At 40.7% G+C, this 24,468-nt stretch overlaps 2 protein-coding genes across 8 annotated transcripts in view; both read right to left on the bottom strand.

Annotated features, from left to right (window-relative positions):
- Positions 1–17,351, bottom strand: part of LOC123778861 (putative E3 ubiquitin-protein ligase HECTD4) — a 129,261-nt gene extending 111,910 nt beyond the window's left edge. For 5 of the 7 annotated variants that reach the window (XM_087857340.1, XM_087857338.1, XM_087857339.1 and 2 more), the window contains exons 1-4: positions 11,671–11,801; positions 8,818–8,926; positions 8,005–8,143; positions 4,593–4,763 (exon numbers count right to left, since the gene is read on the bottom strand). In XM_087857340.1, coding sequence (XP_087713466.1) covers positions 4,593–4,763; positions 8,005–8,143; positions 8,818–8,926; positions 11,671–11,719 — 468 coding nt within the window. In that variant the 5' untranslated portion in view covers positions 11,720–11,801. Of the gene's footprint in view, positions 1–4,592; positions 4,764–8,004; positions 8,144–8,817; positions 8,927–11,670; positions 11,802–12,402; positions 12,494–17,337 lie in introns of those variants that run through there. The other 2 variants (XM_045776507.2, XM_087857344.1) reach the window with 1 other exon arrangement.
- The window catches only part of LOC148107444 (uncharacterized), a 47,571-nt gene continuing 40,444 nt past the window's right edge, over positions 17,342–24,468 (bottom strand). Inside the window, exon 2 of the mRNA XM_087857347.1 lies at positions 17,342–17,855. Coding sequence (XP_087713473.1) covers positions 17,532–17,855 — 324 coding nt within the window. The 3' untranslated portion in view covers positions 17,342–17,531. The remainder of the gene's footprint in view (positions 17,856–24,468) is intronic.

Here is a 24,468-nt window from a genome sequence, read left to right as displayed (position 1 = left end):
AACTGAAAAGGTAAAGTGTCCAGGAAGAGCAGCTCGGGGGTAAAATCAGGAGTATGGCTGGGGGCATATTTAGCTTGCAGTGAGGATCAGACTTCCAGCTGGAAAAAGTCTCATATCCTGTGCATATACAAATCGCACCCACATCAATATGCAGCCAGAGCTCCGGGGACAGGTTCTGGCTGAGCAGATTTGAGCACCATCAGTACACTGAGGTGTTTAAAGCTATATGACAGTAGGAGACCAGTCAGGGAGTAAGAGCAGACAGTGACGGAAGGCATCCTGGAAATAGGTCTGGAAGCTCGTAATTGTTGAGAGGCAGGGAACAACCCGTGGCAGGAGAAGTCCTATGGGTGCTCCCACAAGCCAAATGAAACAGTTTCGAGAATGGGGGAGTGACAAACCACATGAAATACTGCTAAAAGGTCAAGTTAAAAAGACAAGGAAGTTGACCTTGAACTTAGTAAGGTGCAAGTCCCTGGTAAACTCGGAAAAGCTAGCTGTTCTGGTGGCGTGGGGTGAGGATACAAGACTGACAGGAGCAGGCTCAAGACAGAATGGAAGGAAAGAACATAAAAACAGTAAGAATAAGCTCTTTCAAAAGTAGTGCCGTAAAGGGAAGCCAAAGATAGGAGAGTGGAGGTGGGTATGGGTCAAGGGAGTGGTTTTCTTCTTTCCCCGTAAGACCGGATATCCTCTAATGTATTTGTACGCGCTGGTGAGTGATCCGTTGAGAGGAAAGCTGTTAATGTAGGAGGACAATTGCAGAAGGAATCCACCTCTCCCACCCCAACTTTTATCACACAGCAGCAGTGAATACAGTATGCTGAACCTAGCTTTTTCTATTAAACAATGTAACTTGGCAATTAATCTACTTGGTCTCTGCCGATCTGCCTCATACTTTTTAATGGCTATACAGTGTTCCGTTCCATAGACGTACCAGAGGCAGTAAGCCAGAGATCTGTGTTTAGCTTCCCAAGTCAGCATTTTAGAAGCTGCTCAACTAGTGGCTAGTGATGCTTACTTGATTTGATGAAAAATTTCAAACACACAGAAATAGAGAACAGTCTAATGAACCTCCTTCCAGATTCAACTATAACCCAGATATTGCCACATGGGTTTGACCTGTCACTTTTTTTGCTCCAGCATTTTAAAGCATATCTCAGACACGTAATTCCACTTCTGAATACTTCACTGCACATCTCTAAAAATGTGGACATTCTTATAGAACTACAATTCACATACTTAAAAATAATCCCTGGTTTCATTTAATATTCATTTTATATTCAAATTCCAAATGGTCTCTAAAATGTTTAATGGTTTCAGACTCCAACAACAATTCAAAGGTTGTTCTTTTAATCTAACGCAGGTTCCTTCAGCTTATCATCCATACCACTGACAGAGGCTATTTTAGTTGTTCTATTTCCTCCAGGGCAGGTCTGGGCTTTTGATTGTAATAACTACATGTCTAAAAATATCTTCATTGCCTTACACTTGACGGACCCTTTAGATGACTAACTTCTGGGCTGGAAATCAGCTTCCCTCAGAATTTTGAGAGCACTACTCTGCTTGTATATCCAACAATGCTACTGAATAGGATGGGGCTTTCCTTATTCCTCATTTGCACAGGATCTTTATCTCTAGAAGCTTCAGAACCTTCTCTTTACCCCTGATCATCTGAAATTTCAGGATGATGTGCCACGGTGTGGGCATTTTTCGTTCACTGTGTCAGGTACCGGCTAATCTAGACACGAGGGTCCTTCAGTCTGACATTTCTCTTGTATTCCTTCTTTGTTTTTTGTTTTCTTTTTTCTATTACTATGACTTTAGATGGACTGCTCCTTACATTTTTTATCTCTTCTCTCCTATTTACTGTTCTTTATTCTATTCTGTCCTACTTTCTAGGAGATTTCTTATCTTTAACCCTTTTTTTTCCCCCAGTGTTGACAACCATAGTCATAATTCCAGGAGCTCTTGCCCATTCAGATCTTTTCTCATGCCCTCCTGTGTTGTTGTATGAATGCAAGATCTTCTCATAGCTCACACAGTTAGTGTTTACCAAGCTTTATTCCACCGCTATTGGCTGTTTTTCTGATTTTTAGTGTTCATACTGGAGGCCTTCCTCATTGACCTAGATTCTTGGTTGTCTGCTTTAAAAAATTTAATATAGTACTTTTTAAATGTGCACAAAAGAATAATAACAAGCTCCCTCATGCACCCATCACCTGGCTTCAATAATTTAAGAAAAAAAAAATGTTGGCAAAATAATGATAATCTATTCCTCTTCCTCTCCACACAAACCTCTCCAAAGTTTGCGGTTTTGTTGGGTTGGGGTTTGTTTTGTTTTGTTTCTGGGTGGGTTGTTTGGTTTTTGGTTTTTTGTTTTGTTTTGGTTTTTTGTTGTTGTTGTTGTTTTTGTATCTGCTCTTTTTAAGACAGTTCAGCACTAGTCAGGAATGCTGTGCACATGGTCGAGGCTTGCTTACTGGAAGACGTCACTTGTGGGTGATTCACTAGGGCAGCAAGACTTTTCCTTAAATGAACCCCAATGTCCGTACATGGAGATCTTTTTTTCCAGAATCGTTCAAATTCTTCAGAAAATAAAGTCCAGTCTTTCACCGAGGCAGCCAGTATCTGAGCACAAATGTGTAGGTCAGCAAAAGGGAGGACAGTTCTTTTTATTAACTTTCAGCCTATACGCCTCTCACCATGGCTCCACGACACACCTCATGTCTCCAATTCCCAAGACTCCCCAAGATTGGTAGGGGTGACTCATCTCTCTTCCTCTTGGTTTTCCCCTAAACATACACGCACTTCAAGTCTAGGTTTGCCTCACACTAAGAGAAGGGAAGGGACACTATCTCCATCTCCTAAAGAAGAGGAATGAGAGATGCAGGCTAGAGCTGAGGAACAAGAAATACAGGTTTCGCTGCAAGTTACAAAGATACACCAAAGGAGGAACAAAATACATACATTATGAGGAAGAAGAAAGAGTAGGAATTGGATCAAATCCTCATCTACCGCAGGTAAGAAAATAACACAAAATATATGGAGTGCATACATCCAAAAAATAGCAATAAAAGCTTTTTATTTAGAGAAATGAAGGCAACCACCAGAAGAAGGGAAAGTGGAAACCATGAAAGTGAGTGCCTTCGAGAAGCAGCCCGCGAGCAGCCAGGGTGAGGGACTCTCACTTGTCACATGTCAGAGAAAGGGGAAATTCTTTAATGTTTTCCCATTACACTTAGGATGAAGACCTAAAGCATTTAGCCAGTTGGTAAGTCTGTTAAAAACAACAACAATTACGAACACATGTTCAAGCAGTACAGTCTCTAGCAGACCAATTCAAAGACTCACTGTGGCCGGAACATCTTATAAAAAAGACGATGATTAAACGGAGAAACTACATAAAAAAAGAAGAGAATGTACTTTATGATACTGGACTCTTGACTGATGGTTAGCTGGCAGATAGGAGATGGGTTTCCCAGAAGAAGTTTAACTCCTACTAAAATTTATTCAAAAATTACTTCGGTGTTTTATTTTTTTTTTTGAAGAATGCGAATTTCTTCCCAGAAGGAGGCTATAAATTACATCATTAAAAATGTTTTGTCACAGATTGGCTTGGGGCAATTTTTTCTTTTACAGGTCTCCAACAGAGGGAATGTTCTAGATCGTTGATGTTTAATACAGAAGCCAGTCACATGTGGTTTCTGAGCACTGGAAGCATGGCTAATATGAGCGAGCAACTAAAGTTTTACTTAATTCTAATTTAAATTTAAATAGCCACATGTGGCTACAGACTACCACAGTAGACAAGTACAATTCTAGACTACCAGGGCTCCTACTCTTGTCTCCCCTCTGCATTCCAGCCACTCTGGCCCACTGTTGTTACCTAACACACACATGCTTGCTCCTGCCACAGGGCCTTTGCACCTGTGGTCTCTTCCTCCTAGAATGTTCTCCTCTCCCCTATTGCCCAACTTCTTCATCTGGTTAACTACTATTTTTCCTTCACTACCTAAAATTATCTTATCTGCTTATTTGCTCACTTCTTTATGGTTAATTTTTGTCACTCCACCACTACGACCCTAACCCACCTACCAGGCAGAATAAAGCTCCATCAGAGCAAGGATCCTGCTCACCTCGCCCATCCCTGTATTCCCACCACCTAAAGACAACGCTGCCTGACTCACAGTAGGCAGTCAGCTAGTATCTACTCAATGAATGCCTTCTCATGGTTTTAATTATCCTCTCTCAGAGACTCCCAATATCTACTATAGTCCCAATCTTGCCACTGCAATTTAGTTCCACATTTCCAACAAGCCCCATGAGCATTTCTACTTGAAAACCCCCTTGTCTACACATTATTATCATCTGCACCCTGTTGATAGATTAGACTTCAGAAAGCTTGGCTTTATCTGTGTCGTACAACTCCAAACAAACTTCCAAAGAAATCCAAAAGAAAAACCAATTTTGAGGCAAGAGTGGACATACTGTACATACCCCAACTTTCTTGGGTCCTTTGTAAACCAATATGAAAAGAAACCAAATGGAAATTTCTCTGCAAAGACACAAAATGAAAGAGTGAATCTTACCACAAGTTCAAAAATGTCCATGAAGACGGAATGTCCCTTGGGTGTTTTCTCATTCAGACTGGCAGGAGACCAGATCCAATAGAAGTAAGTACCATCTGAAGAAAGGTGCACAGTGCTCATGGTGCTGCCAATAGGGAGATGATTGGCCGGCATTGGCACCATCTGGCACACCTGGCCATGAAAGGGAAGAAAACTTCATTAGTGTGACATACAACTTCCAATTAATTCTATCAGTTCATCACTAATGCTATTAAGTCCAAGATCAGAACTCAATAGGATTCCTGGTCAGAATAAAACTGCTACCTCTAAGAGATGAAAATTACATGACAAAAATATAAAAACTCATTCAATGGGCCATGGAACAGATAAGAGGCCAAAAGTATCTGATCTGCTAAGCACGTGTGTTTTATCAAACACTAAAAACAACGCTTCAGAGAAATAGTACTTGCTGAAATGTCCTAAGTATTCCTTAGTAAGAATTTCAGACTATTAATTATATTTCAAAGGACAGGGACTATACCTTATTTACTTTTATATCCCAGCACCTAATTCAGAGTCTAACTCAAAGTTATTCAACAAATATGGAAGGAAGTGAAAAAGAGGGCAGAAGGAAGACAAGAGGGGAGGAGGAGAAGGGAGAGAAAGGGAAAAGAGAAAGTAAGCAAAGGCACATGTAAGACCCTAACCCAGCACATGTAGGCTTAGTGAGAGGCACCAAGTCCACTGGGAGGAAAAAGACAAACACCAATTCTCTGTATCAGACACGAAGGCATGTGTTTCCAGTACTAACCATCCTTCAGTTTCAGTATAACGAATGAGCTTTGCAACACTTCACATTAAATGTGTGGTTACATACTCATTTTTACTGCAAGAGAAAATCCCTTAAAATGAGAGAAAACGGGGACCCAAAAAACTGCTGACTAGGTTTCTCAAAAATGCTGAGGGTAGAAGCAGAACTGAAAATCCCAAAATAAAAATAATTAGAGAAGGTCAGATGCCTTCGGGAACAGTGAGAACCACTTTCAGTTACTCCATCTCTCGGGGTGAGTCACTCATTTTCCTAAGGTTACTTCTGACCCTTGAACTCATTTCATATGAACTTTTTTCCAGACTTGTTTTGTCTGTTGCAAAAGTTAAAAAGTAATGCAGGGGCGCCTGGGTGGCACAGCGGTTAAGCGTCTGCCTTCGGCTCAGGGCGTGATCCTGGTGTTATGGGATCGAGCCCCACATCAGGCTCTTCCGCTATGAGCCTGCTTCTTCCTCTCCCACTCCCCCTGCTTGTGTTCCCTCTCTCGCTGGCTGTCTCTATCTCTGTCGAATAAATAAATAAAATCTTTAAAAAAAAAAAAAAAAGTAATGCAGTTGCTGTAACCACATTTTGGGACTTGTTGTACCAGGAAATCTAGAAAGTTGAGAGCTACTGATTGGCCTAAGTTAGCCCCAAATTGCTCCAGTGCACATCACCTACTTAGCGAAAATATAGTTTTCTTGGGAAAAAAGAAAAAGAAAAAAATCGAAGTTTTTGGAACAAAGCAGAGGAAATGGACATTACCTCAAATAAAAACCATGTCCCAAGATTAAAGATCTGTTTAATTCCCAGGCTTATAATTCTACTTCAAATAAATATAGGACATATTCTCATCTGTCTGCATTTGTAATAAAAAATGAAGTCAAGGGGGGCGCCTGGGTGGCACAGCGGTTGAGCGTCTGCCTTCGGCTCAGGGCGTGATCCTGGCGTTATGGGATCGAGCCCCACATCAGGCTCCTCTGCTGTGAGCCTGCTTCTTCCTCTCCCACTCCCCCTGCTTGTGTTCCCTCTCTCGCTGGCTGTCTCTATCTCTGTCAAATAAATAAATAAAATCTTTAAAAAAAAAAAAAAATGAAGTCAAGGGGCGCCTCGGTGACTCAGTCGTTAAGCATCTGCCTTCAGCTCAGGGCATGATCCCGGAGTCTTGGGATCGAGCCCCACATCAGGCTCCTCCGCTGGGAGCCGGCTTCTCCCTCTTCCACTCCCTCTGCTTGTGTTCCCTCTCTTGATAGCTGTCTCTCTGTCAAATAAATAAATAAAATCTTTAAAAAAAAAAAAAAATGAAGTCAAGGGCAGCCTGGGTGGCTCAGTCGGTTAAGCATCTGACTTCAGCTCAGGTCAAGATCCCAGGGTCCTGGGATAGAGCCCCACATTAGGCTCCCGCTCAGCAGAGAGCCTGCTTCTCCCTCTCCCTCTCGCTCCCCCTGCTTGTGCTCACTGTCAAATAAATAAATAAAATCTTTAGGAAAAAAGAAATGAAGTCAACTGAGCATCTATTTGTCAATTTGTTCTTTTTATTCATCTAGCAATTACTAAGCAGCTACTGTGTGCTTTGAAGATACAACAGTGAATAAGACTCAGCCCCTGTTCACCAGAAAAGGCACAGGTGAGTGACGACAAAAGGAGATGCAGCATCCCACCGGTGTCCTGCATGGGGCTACTCCCAGGGCGGTCGTGCCACCGATGGGACCTCTAACCATGAAGTTCATCTTGGGTTGAAAGGCAGAAAGATATAATGTAAAAAATCCAAACTCCAGTGCTGAGAACCATGGGTTCAAGTTCTTATGCTTGTGTGGCCACATTATTGTGTGGCCTTGGGCAAGCCCCTTAATGTGGAGCTACATTCCTTCATTCAACAATAAACACTTGCTGAGTGCCTACAATATGCCTAGCCTTAGCTGCCTTGTCTAAGATGAAATTGCCATCGTTCTACCCCACAGATAGGAGAAGTACACGTAAATTGCCTAGACCAGAGCCTGGCACAGAGACACTGATACAGGACAATTACTATTATCATCATCAGTCAAATGCTAGGCACCGTGCTACACTCTAAGCACACAAAGATACGTAAGACAGGGTCCAGACTTAAAGGTATGCACTGTAGTGGAGAAGAAACAAGAGCAGGTGACCGCAGCATAATGCAGCAAGTGCTGGGATACAGTGCTATGTCTGGAAAGCACTGAAGATGAGCTCTGAATCCCTAACACATGATTTTATCCAAACTCATTTCAAGGCTCCCATTACCACAGAAAGGCTGTTCAGAGTAAATCAAATAAGGTAATGATGTCTTCCCAAAATAGATTTGGCAGAAGAAAAAAAAAAAAAAAAAAGACAGCTAGTATGTATGCCACCTTTGGCTCTTTTTTTTTTATCATAAACATTTGTTGATGGCCTTAGAAACTTCGAGAGCACATTCATGCAGATCATGTGGGGAAACTCTAAGATATCAGAGAAAAAAACCTAATGCCCAAATGGTGACAATTAAAAGGATACCACTATGGCGGGAAACTATATCCATGGTGTTCTTACTCCTTCTGACGAGGTCAGGAACTTCCCTTACTATCTCCAAAATATAAAAGACAATGTCTTGGTTTTCTTTTTTACCTGAAGGGTATTCTGGTCAATGACCTGGAAAAGGGAGTGAGGTTTATTATCAAAAGACACAGGCCGGTGGAGAAGATTGCCACTGCCAAAAGCAACCCATCCTGGTTCCAGCTCCTCATTCCGGCAGTACACGAAACCTCTGCAGAGAGGGGGGGGAAAAGTATACAGGCTGAGTAGCCAGGCAGTGTTCAAAACCATGCAATGCACTACACAAACATTTTCCACCTAATTTTTTAAAATGACTAAGTATGCAAAATATCTAAAGGAGAGTAAATATAGTACATTAACATTTTGTGACTGACAAACTACAGCAAATATTAATTTTCCACAACAAATTAGAGAGGAGACAAAGTTGGGGAAAAGATCTAATTAAATATATGTAAGAATCTCAAACTGTGGTTTCTTTTGGCAGCAGGTTACAGATCTTGTATCCCAACTGCAAAGCACTGCTAATCCAATGTGAAATCCAAGTACAAAAAGACTTCACTAGAAAAATGGCCATTCATCAACATGGAGAAGTCACTAATATTATAGTAATTCTGATCATAGAGGAATTTCTGGCTAGAAACAATGACCTGAGGGCTACCAAGCTCTTTCGAGTCAAAACAAAGCTGAAATGCATTAACAGAACAAGAGCCTACTAATCCAAGAAAACCTGAATTACATGAAGTTGTTCAGACTTATTTAGTTACTAGTCAGTCTTGGGCAGGGGGTTGGGGGGTGGATATACCTCCAAGGTATCTTTTTCATAGAGATTTATATAAGGAAGGAAATGTTCCAACCAAACCATTCAGCAAGTTCCATGCAACTGACCTGAGAGTACCATGTAATCCAGACCCCAATTTGCTTACTCCTCTTCCAACTGAGTTAGTAGTATACAGGTAAAGACCATCTGCCGTGAGACAGCGCCCCAAGTCAGCATCTGAAATCGTTTTTTCACAGGTAAATTATATACATGCCTTTTCTAGTGAAATTACAAATGTGCTTTTTCTAATGAAAAAGCCATTAGGAGGTGGGGTAAGAGATAATCCCCCACCTCTAAAATAAATGCTTCAATGTGACTTCCAGGAAAGACGGCTCCAACCCCCAAATCAAACATCCAAAATGCGATGTGGGATCAGGAACCAAGATCAGAGAAAGAGGTCAGATAAATAAGAGCAGGAGAACTTGGCTCTGCCTGCCAAAAGTTTTCTTCTTTTTTGAATAGCAAAAATAGTGTCAAATTTATGCGTTCCTAATTCTCATCTGAAATTACTATGACCACAGTACTTTCACTAATGATTCTATAGTTTAAAAGGTGTGAGCTGTTAGGAGCTGTAGGCACTTATTAGCTGACCTTGGGCCTTTCTGTACTTCAGTTTCTTCATCCATAAGATGAGGATATCATGTACCTCAAGAGTTACTGTGATGGTTAAATGAGATAACGCAAGTAAACACCCATATGCTCTCTGCTACAAAACCACTGCTCCACAAATGGCAAATGATATTATGTGGAAATACCAATGAAATACATGGAACTAAAACCTGCTTCTGTGGACTTCCCCTCCAGCCACTATGTTTCCCCTTAGCTATATCTTCTGCCGGCTACACGGTATTGTTCTACAGAACCATGAAATGGTTTACTAACTTACCTTCTAAAGAATCTGTCTTACAAAGAGAGTTTATAAAACTTTGGGTATTTTCATGATCATTTCACTATGTTTGTCTACTACTTGTCATATTAAAGGAAACCCAAACCACAGTAGTAATAGTGAATATGCTGTTAAGAATTCAGTCTACTAATCCAAGACAACCGGAACTTTAACTGTTTGAGGAATCAGAAGTTGCGAGTAATCATTTCTAAAATATTATCTCCCTCCTTAAATATTTTAACTTGAAACATAAATATTCATTTATTCACCCCTCTTTAGATTGAGGCTCAAGGCCTTCTGAGAAGTCTGACAAGGGGTGGGAGCGAAAGGGACAGATTAAACAAGATTGGCCCTGAGTTGATACTTGTTGAAGCTGAGTGACCTAAGGCATTCTCTCAACTTCCGTATGTGGAAGATTTCCACATTAAAAATAAGATTACTTTTTAAATTATAAAGAAAAATATTCTCAGGGCAGCTGGATGGCTTAGTCAATTAAGCATCTGCCTTTGGCTCAGGTCATGATCCTACAGTCCCAGGATCGAGCCCCGCATCGGGCACCCTGCTCAGCGGGGAGCCTGTTTCTCCCTCCACCCCTCCCCCTGCTCGTGCTCTCTCTCCCTCTCTTCTCTCAAATAAATAAAACCTTAAAAAAAAAAAAAAAAAGGAAAAGAAGAGAAGAGGGGAAGAGAAGAGGGGAAGAGAAAAGGAAAAGAAAAAGATTCTCTAGGTGGAAGCAAAACTAAAGGTACAAGAGAGTGAAAAGCAAGTAGATCACCTTAACACCACCATCCTCAGTAAGAAACTACTCCAAGGGAGATATTAAAGGAAGTAAAAGGGAGAAAACCAAGGGGTTTGGGTTTTGTTTGAGGATATCAATTTCAGCCTATGATGTTTAAGAACTTCTTGGGTGTTGCAGGTTTTTTGCTTCTCCCATGGACTCTAGTTGTGTCCTATCCAAAAGTCTTTCCTGTTCCTCTTACCAGCTCACATGACTATTTGCTACAACAGTGGACATGAACAGACAGAGGCCCTGGGCTGAAAGGTGCACAGGTGGCCTGCTGCTTAGACTGCACCCCAGGCCCTTCTGGTTGCCCCAGAAGTCTGCCCCCATCAAGGGTTCTAAATGAAAGGGTGGGCAGAGTAGGCTCTGAATCCCATACCTAACTAACATCAATTTCTTAGAGATTCATTTTGAGTCTTTCCATAAGAAAACTGGATGTTTTAGAAACAATTTCCTGGGGTGTTTTAAATTCCTATTTCATCAGTTATGTAATATTTCATGATATAATCATAATACCAGTTACAACAGCAAACAGGTTGGAGAGCCGGGTGGACTCTTGGCAAGCCTGCAGCTCCGCAGGTGGGAGCAGCAGTGCGCACACCACCTAGAAGCGGCTGGCCTGCCGTGCCGTGGCCCCATTCAGTACATCCACCACGCAAAACGGAGGGGCCTCCTTCATCCCACAAGTCAGGCAAGTGAAGGTCAATTAAGAGAACTTCTGCCATTTTCAGAGAAATCAGAATAAACGGATACGGAATATTCATGAGAGTATAAAAACATTTTAATCCAGACCATTTTGTTAAAGGAGATACTTAATTCATGCTCCTTTGAACAATCCCGTTCTCTCCCCGCAGCCCCCCCCCTTTTTTTTTTTTTTTTGGTTTTTAGGATGGGAGGGTTCATCATCAGGCTTAGGCGGCAAGACCTGATATTCTGATCACAGATATAAAAATTCCACTTGAGGCTCCCAGGCTCAAACACAAATACGTAGGAGTCAACTTAAGTAATTCATGCCTCCTTGGCTAACGTGTATGGATGATACCTTTTCTTTGCAATAGCAAAACCTATCCATTCTTACCTGAGTATCATCTTTTACACTTTGACTGATAAAGCAGACAATGAACACACTGTATAGGAACCTAGCACTTTTAATTAAAAGGAACACAGTTCTACCTAAATCATCTGCCACAATTATCTAAAACCACTCTTTCCACATCTTCATTTCAATCACTGGAGCAAAAACCCCTACATTACCTTTATTTTCAGAACTGGAGCCAGTGTTGCTATCTGGTGCAGGCAACATGTCTTCATAGCCCCAGGATACTATGTGTTTGCCACCGAGCAAACAGGAAGGGGATCCAGGCCCCCCTTCCAAAAGCAACAGCCTAAAAATGGGGAGATGAGAGAATCATAAAGACACTGAGACCATCCATTTCAGCAAGAAAATGAAAGTCATCTCACAGAGCAGAAAACTAAAATAGGTTTATACAAATATACATCTGGAAAAAGTATTCGCATTTTTCAATTTAATTACAAAGCAGTGCTTACAGAAATGTCATAATAAAAGTACAGCTGTGTGTAAAATGTATAGGTTTTATACATACGTGGGGTGGGGGGTAGGGTATGAATTAAGCATATATAGCAAAACATTAGAAGTGGTTCTCTTTGAATAATGAGATTTTGAGTGATTTTCAGTTTCTCCTTTACACCTTAACATTTCTTAAAGTCTAAGAATTCATTATAAGCTATTACATTATTTTAAAAACCTACAAAATAAAAAATGAGAATTAGTATACTCTAGGAACACTTCCAAAGAGGGAAGAGGACACAAACAAAATTCTTAAGACAAAATTCTTAAGATGAATATACTTATTTTAAAGTATGAATCATTCGTTGATGAGTTTATCAACAGTCTACTTACTAAAAGGCTTTATGCACAAATCTCCCTTATTAGGAGGGGGTTAAGGATCCGAAGTGATAGCTTACCTATATAGTACATCAGCTACAGGCAAGGACCCCAGATCAGTCTGTTTCTGTAACAGATGGACTGTATGGACAAAAGTTTTTCAAAGATCCCCTAAAAATAAAAGGAGGGAACAGATAATCATCAAAATTGAAAAGCCAAACAACTAGGTTAATTTTATTAACCACATGAGAGGGTTCCAAAAGGGGTCTATCTGCTTCCACAGCTCAGAAGACCTGTTGTACCAAATACACTGGATGCTTACAGATGACCACTGGCTCATACAAAAAGTTACTATGTGAGTGGCACCAATTATGCCAATTAGGAGGTTCTCCCTGCATTTGTAAACAATTTTCTCCCAAAATAAAGGTTCAAGGGGCACCTGGGTGGTTCAGTTGGTTAAGCATCTGCCTTCGGCGCAGGCTGTGATCCCAGGGGCCCTGGATTGAGTCCTGAGTCGGGCTCCCAGCTCAGCAGAGAGTCTGCTTCTCCCTCTCCCTCTGCCTGCTGCTCTCCATGCTTGTGCACTCCCTCTTGCTCTCCATCAAATAAAAATTTCTCCCAAAATAAAGGTTTAAAACACAAAAAAAACATGTGGCTATTATGCTTCAGTACCGTTTCATGAAGTCCTTCTCTAGTCTAGAGGAGAGATTTTTATAGAAGGGGTTATACTTAAAATCTAACAGTGTTTCCAGACTTCATTTTTAAGTATCTTTAAGTTCATCCATTTTTTTTAAAGATTTATTTGCGAGAGAGAGAGGGAGAGAGAGAGAGAGATAAAGAGAATGTGCAGTGGGGATGGGCAGAAGCGGGGGTGGGAGAGAGAGAGAAAAGCAGACTCCCTACTGAGTGGGAAGCCCAAGGCGGGGGCCCGATTCCAGGATCCAGAGATCATGACCCGAGCTGAAGGCAGACACCTACCAACTGAGTCACCCAGGGCACCCCTAAGTTCATCCATTCCACATAACATCTCCCCAAACGCCATCACATTAAACATGACTGCAAAGGAACACAATTTATATATTATATACATACATATACATATACATACATATATACACAATATATGTATGTGTGTGTATGTGTATATGTGTGTGTGTATATCTATATATGCCTATATATAGATACAGATTTTTTTTTTAAACTAAGTCTACCCCCAATGTGGGGCTCAAGACTCACAAGCCTGAGATCAAGAGTCACATACTATATCGACTGAACCAGCCAGGCACCCCTCAGTATTAAGTATTTTGTGCTTCGAGGTGTTCCTTCTGCTTCCCTTGCTGTGAAGTACGGGACTATAATGCTTGCAGAGCTCACCACTACCGCAATTTTCTTTTGGTTCCCAAGGCTCAAGTTTCTGGGAAATCTAGGAATTGGTCAACAGGATCTAAAAGAAGGTGCTTTTAAGAAGCACAGGACTTACCTGGCCAGATCCCAAGTATAAATCACTGCAGAACATTTCTGAACTAAATGATCACCTGTATTAGATAGGCTGACTTTGGATCACTACCTTATTCTCTTAGCCAAGGCTTAACTGCTAGGTATCATATGCCTCAACCCCAAAAGAAATTGAATACCTGACACTGGATTGAGTAGGCTTCAAGTCCTCTAAACTCCCCCTTTCACTACTTCTGGTTTCAAAGAATCAAAACCAAAGAACACTACAAAGCGGGAAGGCAGCAGATAGGGTCTAAAAAGCTCAAGTTGGGAGTCAGGAGCCACTCACCAGCTGCACCATCTCAACCCTGTCACTTAATTCCTAGGGATTTTTGCTTCTCCATCTGTCCAACAGGGCTATCTCCCTGGCATGCAGTGAGGTTAAAATAAAAGGGCAAAAGCACACTGGTACATTTAAGACCATTAAACCAACTATAAGGTATTATAACCTGCCAGACTGAATCACACTTCTGAGAATAAAATTTAAACTCCTTCCATGGCTCCTGAGCCCTTAATGACCTGAGCCCTGCCAAGCTCCTCTCCTGCCCCTTTTCTCTACCACTGCATTCCAGCTCCTGGCTTACCTTGCCGTCCCCCTCGGCTACCCCAAGCACCGAAAGAGCATCGGAGTTGTACCACTTGCTGCTCTTCTGGACCAGAACACACCATCCCTGGCTTTTTTACACCTGGTTGGCTCTTTCTCCTTATCCTGGCCTCTGTTCAGTGGTCACCTCTTCAGTAAAGGCCTTCCCTGGTATATCCAGCTAATGCTGTCCCACCCTCCACTTGGTCATTCTCTATCAAAATATCCTGGTAGGTCTTCTTCTAAGTGAATCTCTCTCCGAAATGATCTTATTCAGGTCAACTCTGCAATTCGAGGGACCAACCACCTTGCTCACTGTTGATCCCCACTGTCTAAAAGAGTACCTTAGGGGCGCCTGGGTGGCTCAGTCGTTAAGTGTCTGCCTTCAGCTCAGGGCATGATCCCAGAGTCCTGGGATCGAGCCCCACATCAGGCTCCTCCGCTGGGAGCCTGCTTCTTCCTCTCCCACTCCCCCTGCTTGTGTTCCCTCTCTCGCTGTCAAATAAATAAATAAAAATCTTAAATAAATAAATAAATAAATAAATAAATAATAAATAAATAAAAGAGTACCTTGCACACAGTAAGTGAGCAATAATTAATTACAAAGTGATCACACCTGAGTCCAGTCAACTGCAAGGTTTGAAAACTACAGATCACTATATTCTGAAGAAACCAGCAAGGTTCCTGAAAAGATACTTAATAAACTGGTTGAGCAAATAAACATATTCAAAATAACTTTTTGAAAATGTTTTGTCTTTGAAAGCATCAATCTCAAAAGCTCAATATGTCCCTAATAATTTCATTAAAGTAGATGACCCAACTGAAAAGCTTAGGACTTCTGAAGTAAAGAAAGTCCAGAATGAGGTGACAATATTAGCAATACAATGTAGGAACCATCTTTAAACACAAAACAAAAAACACCAAGAAGAAAATAAAAACATTCATTTCAACATTTCTGAGTGGAATTTGGAATCTCAAGCACATGAAACAATTTCAGTAACTTATCAGATTGAATATGGGCACAATAAAGTTTTTTGATTCCATGTTCAATAAATAAAAATGTTAAAACTAAGTTGATTATTCCTAACATTCCAAATCTGTCTAAGATAATCCTACCTAAAAGCAAATTTTCAGTGTGCCTGGGTGGCTCACTTGGTCAAGGGTCTGATTCTCGATTTTGGCTCAGGTCATGATCTCAGCGTCGTGGGATTGAGCCCCATATTGGGCTCTGCACTCAGCAAGGAGTCCTGCTTGAGAATTTCCCTCTCCCTCTGTCCTTCCCTCTGCTCATGGTCTCGCTCTCTAAATACTTAAAAAAAAATTTTTTTTCTATAGTAAATTTTCTCAAAATGGATTTTTAAAAAAAGATTTAGGGGCACCCGGGTGGCTCAGTTAAATGTCTGCTTCCGCTCAGGTCATGTTCCCAGAGTCCTGGAATCAAGCCCCATATCAGGCTCCCTGCTTAGTGGGGAGCCTGCTTCTTCCTTTCCCTCTGCTGCTGCCCCTGCTTGTGTTCTCTCATGCTCTGTCAAATAAATAAAATCTCTTTAAAAATAAAAATCAAAAAGGTTACCTATTTGAGAGCAAAAATGCGCACACATTCATGGGGGAGGGGAGGGAGGAGCAGAGAGAGAGAATCTTAAGCAGACTCCCCACTGAGCCTGACATGAGGCTCAACCTCACAACCCTGAGACCATGATCTGAGCCAAAATCAAGAGTCGGATGCCCAATTGACTGAGCCACCCAGGTGCCCCCCAAAACGGATTTTTGTATTAACAAGTCTATTTAGGGCTTGAGATGGTGTTCTACAAATGCAAACTATCAATCTAATATAAAGCCTTTCCAGGAAAACTTACTTCCGTGCTACCCAGTAATGTCTCCAGAATTAAGCTCATGTCAAGATTTCCACAATCAACCACAGTCTTCAGGGATCTAAAATTCAGCTATGACAGTTTGCTCAGGGCGAAGAAACTGACAAATACTGGTGCCATTCTGCCTTAAAAATAGCTTGAGATCTAACCGTCTGAAGGTGGACTTTGAAAACCATAAAAATAAGGGAAGAAGTCTTATAACCAAGAACTTCATAATCTTCCAAGAAGAATTTTCCCACATATGCTTTGCTAAAAAAATAAATAAATAAATAAGAAGAACTCTAAAGGGAGGACAGATTAGTGACATTAATTAGTGATACTAATCTGTCAGACCACAGTCCTAATTGGTCTCTAGACAACTAGCTTAGAGGAAAGCAAGGGCAGTGAACCATTTTCTCACAAAAATGTGCCAATGATCATACAGGTTACTGTGCAGGAGAATGTACAGACCCTCTCCTGGAAAAGTAACTTCAACATTTCCTATTGATATTAGCTCAATAACATCTGCATACACACAAAGGATGGCACACTATTAAATCTGGACATATACAGAGAGATCTTTCAGTTAAACTAATGGAGGCAAGCATCGTGGTCCAGAAACACATTTGTGACCAAGCCTGCGTGACTGAGGTAATAACCCACTCACTTACTGATTACACTCCTTATAGGATACCCACGAAAAAAAATTAAAAGCTCTACCAATTTTCTGACTGTCCTTCCAGGAGAAATACCATCCTCCGCTAACTGCCAGACCTAAAGCACTAATCATGTAGGGGGAGAGCAGATAACGGCAAGGGTTGGCTCTCCCTTTTAAGCTGTTTCAGCTTTATCACAGGATGGCAGACAGCACACACTTGAACTTAGGCTCCGGCTCAGGGTCCTGGTGCCAAGTTTTGGTGAAAAGCATCTTATTGCACCGTCAAGGCTGTGAAATTTCAATACTGCCAACGAAGGACTACTGGTTGTTAAGACTTCCATCACATATGCTTGCCTCTCACTCACCCACCCCCCGCCCCCCAGCAGCAGCTGTCACGGGGCCACCAAGTCGTACATTTGCTGGTCCTTACCTGGCACATGCCAGGAGCCCACCAGAGCAGCAGCAGCATTTTCTTTTTGCTTATGTGGGATGTGTCGGCCTGTGTCAGAAGTGTCCTCTAGCCAAGAGCACAGCAAAGTTTCAATTCCATTGAGACAGTCAGCAGGCTCTTGGTCAGGCTCAAAGGCTGGCAGTCTCGAAGGCAGTTCAATAGCACCTCAGCAGTTATGTTACAGAGAGAGGGGTCCGTTCTGCTCTGGGACTGAAGAGGGGGAAGACCAGCAGGAGCCCCATCCGAGATGTGAAGGGAGCTTGCTCGGGTTGCTGCAACAAGCCCTGGCGTTTGAGCAGAGCCAACGTTTCTTCATCACCCGAACTTTCTCTTTCATGCTGTTCTTCCAAGGCCAGCTGGCGCTGGGCGTTCCAAAGTCCTCGCAAGGCATTCAGGCGGTATTCCAGCAGGCGGGCATAGGCATTGCTCTGGTTCCCACAAACAGAGCGCAAACGTTCGGCTAATTCCGTCGGGTTCTTGGTCTCAAATGTTAAAATCTAAGGGAAGAAACAATAAAGAAGTTGGTATGTACTCTTTTCTCCATGGCTTTCATCTATGGAAGCAAATATATCCAATAGTATCTGAAAAGAGCCCACATAAATCATCTTAATTGGGACCAAATATGAAAATATGTGCTGCAAAGCCAGGTATTTGCTGGAGATCTTTTTTCTGGCGTTTCTGCTAGTGCTCCAATTAAAAAGTAATATCAGACCCGGGGGCGCCTGGGTGGCACAGCGGCTAAGCATCTGCCTTCAGCTTAGGGCGTGATCCCGGCGTTCTGGGATCGAACCCCACATCAGGCTCCTCCGCTATGAGCCTGCTTCTTCCTCTCCCACTCCCCCTGCTTGTGTCCCCTCTTTCACTGGCTGTCTCTATCTCTGTCGAATAAATAAATAAAATCTTTAAAAAAAAAAAAAAAGTAATATCAGACCCAAGTCAAAGAACCCAAATCATGAAAACAGTTAAGTGTGGAAGTCACAAATTAATTCAAGTAATTTATTTTAGAAAATTGAGGTGTAGGTCCTTACTAAATGATTTTGAGTTATACTGTAAGTCTCTAACTCCCATTACCAGGTGGACTGTAAGTGAAAAGCACAAAATTTTATCTTCAGAATCGAACGTACCTACTCATAAATGATTGATATTGTATTGTTCTTTGATTCTGAAGAACACTCCATTCTTACTACTGTTAACCCGTTATTTCAATTGGTGACATGGTATAGATTTATTCAGTTCATACTGATAGAGGGATCACTACTATTTTCTTGCCAAAACATACAATTACCAGGAGGCCTCTAGATTTTCAGCAGGTAGGGGAATAAAACCATTAAATCCTTAATCCTAAGAAAGGAACCAGCTATCAAGATAAAGAATTAAGCTAACTTTATGATGCAAAAAGTTTATGCATAGAATTTCAACTAGGTTAAAATGAACAGACTACTGTAAGCAACAAAGGAGGGCACTCTAGGGGCAAGCACATTAAAACAGACTAGCAGGCGCCAGGGTATCTGGTTCTCAGTAGACCAGAAAGTCAGGGTGAGAAGAGGTTTGAAATAAAAGCAAAGAAAATTTTGTCCCATCATTGGCACTTACATTTTAAAAGGTTATGGATCACTTTATTTCTCTCAGAAAACTGCAAAATACTTTCACTACCTGAATTTTTTCCCTTAAAAACTCTTAGCCCAATAAAACAACAAGAACTTCCAGAACAGGGGCACCTGGGTGGCTCAGGCGTTAAGCATCTGCCTTCGGCTCAGGGCGTGATCCCAGGGTCCTGGGATCGAGCCCCGCATCGGGCTCCCTGCTCTGCTGGGAGCCTGCTTCTTCCTCTCCCACTCCCCCTGCTTGTGCTCCCTCTCTCGCAGGCTGTCTCTCTGTAAAATAAATAAATAAAATCTTTTAAAAAAAAAAAAAAGAACTTCCAGAACAATGTTTAAACATGGGAACTGCCTTGCTTAGCTATACATGCAAGTCACTGAACTGAAAAATGTTCCGTTTAAACAACAAATTCTGGGGCGCCTGACTGGCTCAGTCGGTAGAGCGTGCGACTTGACTCAGAGTCGTGAGTTCAAGCCCCACGTTGGGTGTGGAAGCTACTTAGAAATAAATACTTCCAATTCAAAAAACGTACTTCATTTATTTGGGGGGAAAAAAAAAAGTTCAGAGTTAAAAAAAAAAAAAGTAAGCAATTTGAATTTCAGTGCCAGCCTATGAGATCAGCAATAACATCCAAATGCCATAAGATTTCAAACAACAACTTAGCAATAAGAAAAGAACCATTGATACACACAACTCCAATGAACCTCAATGGCACTGAGTTGAGGGAAAGCGGCCGATTTCAAAAGGCTGCATCTGCAGGATTCCATTTATAGGGCTTTCTGGAAAAAACAGAACAAAACTATAGTGATGGAGAAGAGATCAGTGATTGTCAGAGGTTAGGGGAATAGGCAGGGTAGGACTAATGTAGTAATAGTATGAAGACATTTTTTGGAATGAAGAAACTGTTCTATATCCTGGTGGTGGTGGTGAGGAGGTGAATCTATAGGTGTGTTAAATTCATAGAACAGTACGCCCCCTAATAAGGTCAATTTAACTGTATACTTTGTAAACAAAAGGAAAAAAATTCCAACCAGGCTATATCTGTGTTCAACTAGGTATCATTGGGTAAGGCTCTATTGTAAGTCAGATTAAAATTAAGTACCAGGGACATTTTTAGTTTTTAATACAACAGGATCAAACAATGTTTAAATGTCTTTTACCATCAAGTTATACCAAACTGTATTTTCCTTTTAACTGGATTCAAACACAAATCACCCTTTTGATTATTTTTCACATGGCAGCAGATAAAATAACTCAAGTTCCTTAAAAAAAAAATTTCCATTTCAAGGGCAACCATCTACCTTGAAACTGTAATCAATATCCAAGGAAGCTAGACTGCCTTTTTTTTTTTTTTTTCCTTTTAGGATCTCCCCTCAAAAACCAGCCTCTACCATTAAAAATCAACAACCAAAAACTGAGATGATTTTAATGTTGTTAAAAAAATTAAAGGGCGCCTGGGTGGCTCAGTCGGTGAAGCGTCTGCCTTCAGCTTGGGGCATGATCCCAGGGTCCTGGGACAGAGTCCCATATCTGGCTCCCTGCTCAGCGGGGATCTTGCTTCTCCCTCTCCCCCAACACTCCCCGCCTGCTCATGCTCTCTCTCTCTCTAATAAAATAAAGTTAAAAAAAAAAAATCACAAAACTTTAAGTTTGTCTTCCTAGTTATGAACATCTAAAACAAATTTTAAGAGCTTTCCACTACTGGTTTTATGATTTCCACCCAATTCAACTCTTTGATATAAAATACATATGAAACACATACGTGTTCCACACATTTTATTTATGGTACATTGATCTACTTAGGTTATATGAAGCAGCTACTAAAAAATTCAATACAGACTTTTATTAGACCCAAGAATCGAAGAACAACCCAGTAATATTAAACCCACCTATTTCCTTTTATTACCAGTCTTACAGTGGTTCTAAAATGTGATATTTCATGGTTCATATAACGATGTTTACGACATAATCTATAGCTAACTCCAAACATTAAGACTAGCTGGGAAAAAACAACACAACAACTATATAATATAATTTGGCACTTTCCTTGGGATTCTATTTTTATAAGTACTTCAGTTATATTTTGGCATTCCACTTGAAAGACAAATATTCTGAAAGGATTTGAGTTATAATTAACCAAAGAGTATATGATATACACACTTAAGTGACTTATGTTTATTGATTTTGCAGTGTCTAAGGCACACCATGCTTTCAGAAATCCATTAGACTACTCAGCATTATCCATTCCAACGGCCCCTCATGAAAACTAAGAACTGCGTGCTACACTGCCGTTCTTCAGAATTCTAAGTTTGAAGGTCATGGCCAAAAATCACTTCATAAAGACATCATACTTTTGAGTTTTAGTACATCAGCTATGAAGGATCTATTCTGGTACTTATGAATATTAAATGATTTGTCTCAGATCCTCATATAAAACCACTGCTCTCAATAACTGCTCTTAAAGAAGATAAAAAGACCAGAACGTCATTAGAAAATGAATACTTTTCTCTTTAAAAAGGGGGAAAGCTATTTAAGGAACAGGGAAGATCCCCATCATCCTTAATCAGAAGGAAGGGTCACTAACTGTACTTCAGTGATAATGAAGTCACCCAATGAAGGGAATGACTTTCAAAGTAAAGTGTTGCCTTAATTTTTTTAATCATATATGACACACAAATTTAAGCTAAGACAACAGCAATCATTCTGGAAAGTCTAACAGAAGGTAGGCAAAATATTCTTTGCCAGCGAAATCTGGCTGTGAACAAGACTCCAATATATGACGTAAGAGCAGTTACAGAGGATCAGCACATTTCAGCCAATTTCTTTCCATTTTCCATGTGGAAAAATACAAGAGCATGCACCTGCCAGCCATGATGTAAAATGTGAAATGTCAACATGCATTTCAAGTAATTGTCATAGTGAGAAAAAGCAGAGAGAGGCTTTTGAAGTAGTAGAGAATGTTATAAATAAATTAACCCAACAATTAACAGAAAAGATTAGGGCATGAACTACTGTACTCCCCTAAATGTAAATACCGATTTCCATCTACTTCACTGTCCAGAAGAGAAATGTTAAGTCTTTAAAAGGGTCAAGAAATTTAAAAATATATTAAAGCTTACCACTAAAGGAAATAGAGAGTAACCCCTTTCTAAGAATTGAACCTAAAAAAAATTCCAGAAATAAATACACTGAAGTTTTATTACAGTGGAAAAAGGTAGAAGCAATCTCAACATCTATAAAGGAAGGTTCAGGGGCACCTGGCTGGCTCAGTTGCAAGCATGCAATTCTTGATCTTGGGGTTGTGAGTTCAAGCCGCATGATGGATATAGAGATTACTTAAAAATAAAATCTTAAAAAAAAAAAGAAAATAGGAATTAATTTTCAGTAAACCAGGATAGTAAAATAAATCAGGGGTACCTGGCCGGTTCAGTCGGTAGAGCATGTGATTCTTGATGTTTGGGTTCTAAGTTCAAGCCCCACGTTCAATGTAGAGATTACTTAAAAAAATAAAATCTTAAATAAAAATTAAAAAATAAAAGGGAAGGGGTGCTTGGGTGGCTCAGTCAGCTAAGGGTCTGCCTTCAGATCAGGTCACAATTCCAGGGTCCTGGGATCAAGGCCCGCATCGGACTCCCTGCTCAATGGGGAGTCTGCTTCTCCTTCTCCCTCTCCCGCTCCCCCCTGCTTGTGCTCTGTCAAACAAACAAAATCTTTAAAAAAATAAACTGTTCAATTAAGACATATGACAATGGAATAGTATGCAATAACTTAAATTTAAAACCTAAGAAAAAGAAAAATTATATATGCCCTATAAGTAGGACTATGTAAAACATGCTTTTTCAATTTGAAATATAGTTAGTATTTGTGGTAATAGAAACATGCATTTTTTTTCCTATTAAAAAAAAACAGTGATGACAAGTTAAATAGTTCATATTTAAGCAATCATAACTACAGGGGATCTTTTCCAAAAGCAAACGCTATCTTTAAATAACTGGTAGTCAAAAGATGACAACTGATATATTTAAAATTTGGGGTGGGAACATCTGACAAAAAAATCATTACAGTACTACAGGATATGCTGTCCTTAAGTCAGCTGACTAGTTCCATCTGTTGCACTTTGGCAGCAAATAACATAGGGCTGGTTAGATTCCTGGTCAGGAGGGAAGATGAATGATGGGAAGGGGAAGACCACAGATATTGGGAGGTATGAACGAACAATAAAACCTTTCACTCTTCACAAAGAAAGGATACTTAAAACTCAGGATTGTGCCCGCCTGGGCAGCACACATACTAAAACTCAAGATCACTCAAGCTCTGAACAGATGAATTACATTACTATACTCCCAGTATGGTACATTAACCAATTCATTATATGTACCTGTCAGCATAAAAGGAATTTATACCTGGGTTATTATTTCAAAGCAGATCAACTGGCCAGACTTGCAAACCCAATACAAAACTTTTCAGGAAAGGCTACAGAATACTGAAATTCTCTCCAATGTTAGAGTGAATTTTTAAACCCTTCTATAAATTTTCCTGTTTTTTACATTGTGAAGATGGCAATCATGACCAAATGAGTTGCATACGGCACTTCACAGAATGTTAAGATCTCAAGTGAACCAAGTAAATGAATTGTGAATGGAAGGATGGAATTCTATCTCTAATATGAAAGCCTAAATCAAGAGTGGATCACTTATCAATTAAATTAAACCCTGAAGCCACATATCCTTATCCAATCCTGGAAATACGTGTTCATTTGAATTATTTTTCAACATCTATTTTTAGAAAGGGTCTTTTACTTAACTGATAACACGATTAAGTTTCACAATTTAATTCATGAGTTTTAGCCGCTAGCCTGGTGCCTTAACTAGAATGGCCCCTGACTGGTTTCCAGATTGTTCTGCTTTGAATCAGCCCTGTAGAACCCGCTCCAGTACTCAGTGATCTCGCCCACATCTTCACACACCAGCTATTAACTGCAGAATTGTCAGAACGGTGAGGACTCAGGGCACCTGGGTGGCTGAGTTGGTACAGCATGTGACTCTTGATCTTGGGGTCGTGAGTTTGAGCCCTGTGGTGGGCGTAGAGATTACTTAAACGTAAAAACAAAAACTTTTGAGGACTCAGTGTCTAAGAAATCACTTTTCCAATTCTTCTTGCATGAAAGTTCCCTCTTGACCTGGCCCCATCCAGTTTTCATCTTTTGTCATATCCCCATGACCAGGGTCCTATTTTTTTTTTCATCACCTGGCTTTTGTTGCCTAAATGTTCACCCCATTCTGCCCAACTCCTACCTACCTTTCAAAATTCAGCTCTGCTATCTACTTTTGAAAAATTCTGATTTCCTTACTCTCTCTCACTCTTCTCCTTTCCAAAATTAGCTTCTATGTGTTTCCACAGTATCCAGCACATACCTCTCTCAGAGGATCCCCTACAAACTGTAAGAAAAAAAAGTGTCCAATAGGAATGGATCGACGATCGTTAGGAGTAAAGGAAAAATCTGTGAAGAGA

Source organism: Ursus americanus, chromosome 30 (genome assembly GCF_024610735.1).
Source record: "Ursus americanus isolate L20-20 chromosome 30, mUrsAme1.1.p, whole genome shotgun sequence".
Lineage (NCBI taxonomy): Eukaryota > Metazoa > Chordata > Mammalia > Carnivora > Ursidae > Ursus > Ursus americanus.
The sequence above is the reverse complement of the archived record's forward strand: the minus strand, read 5'-3'. Positions and strand labels throughout refer to the sequence as shown.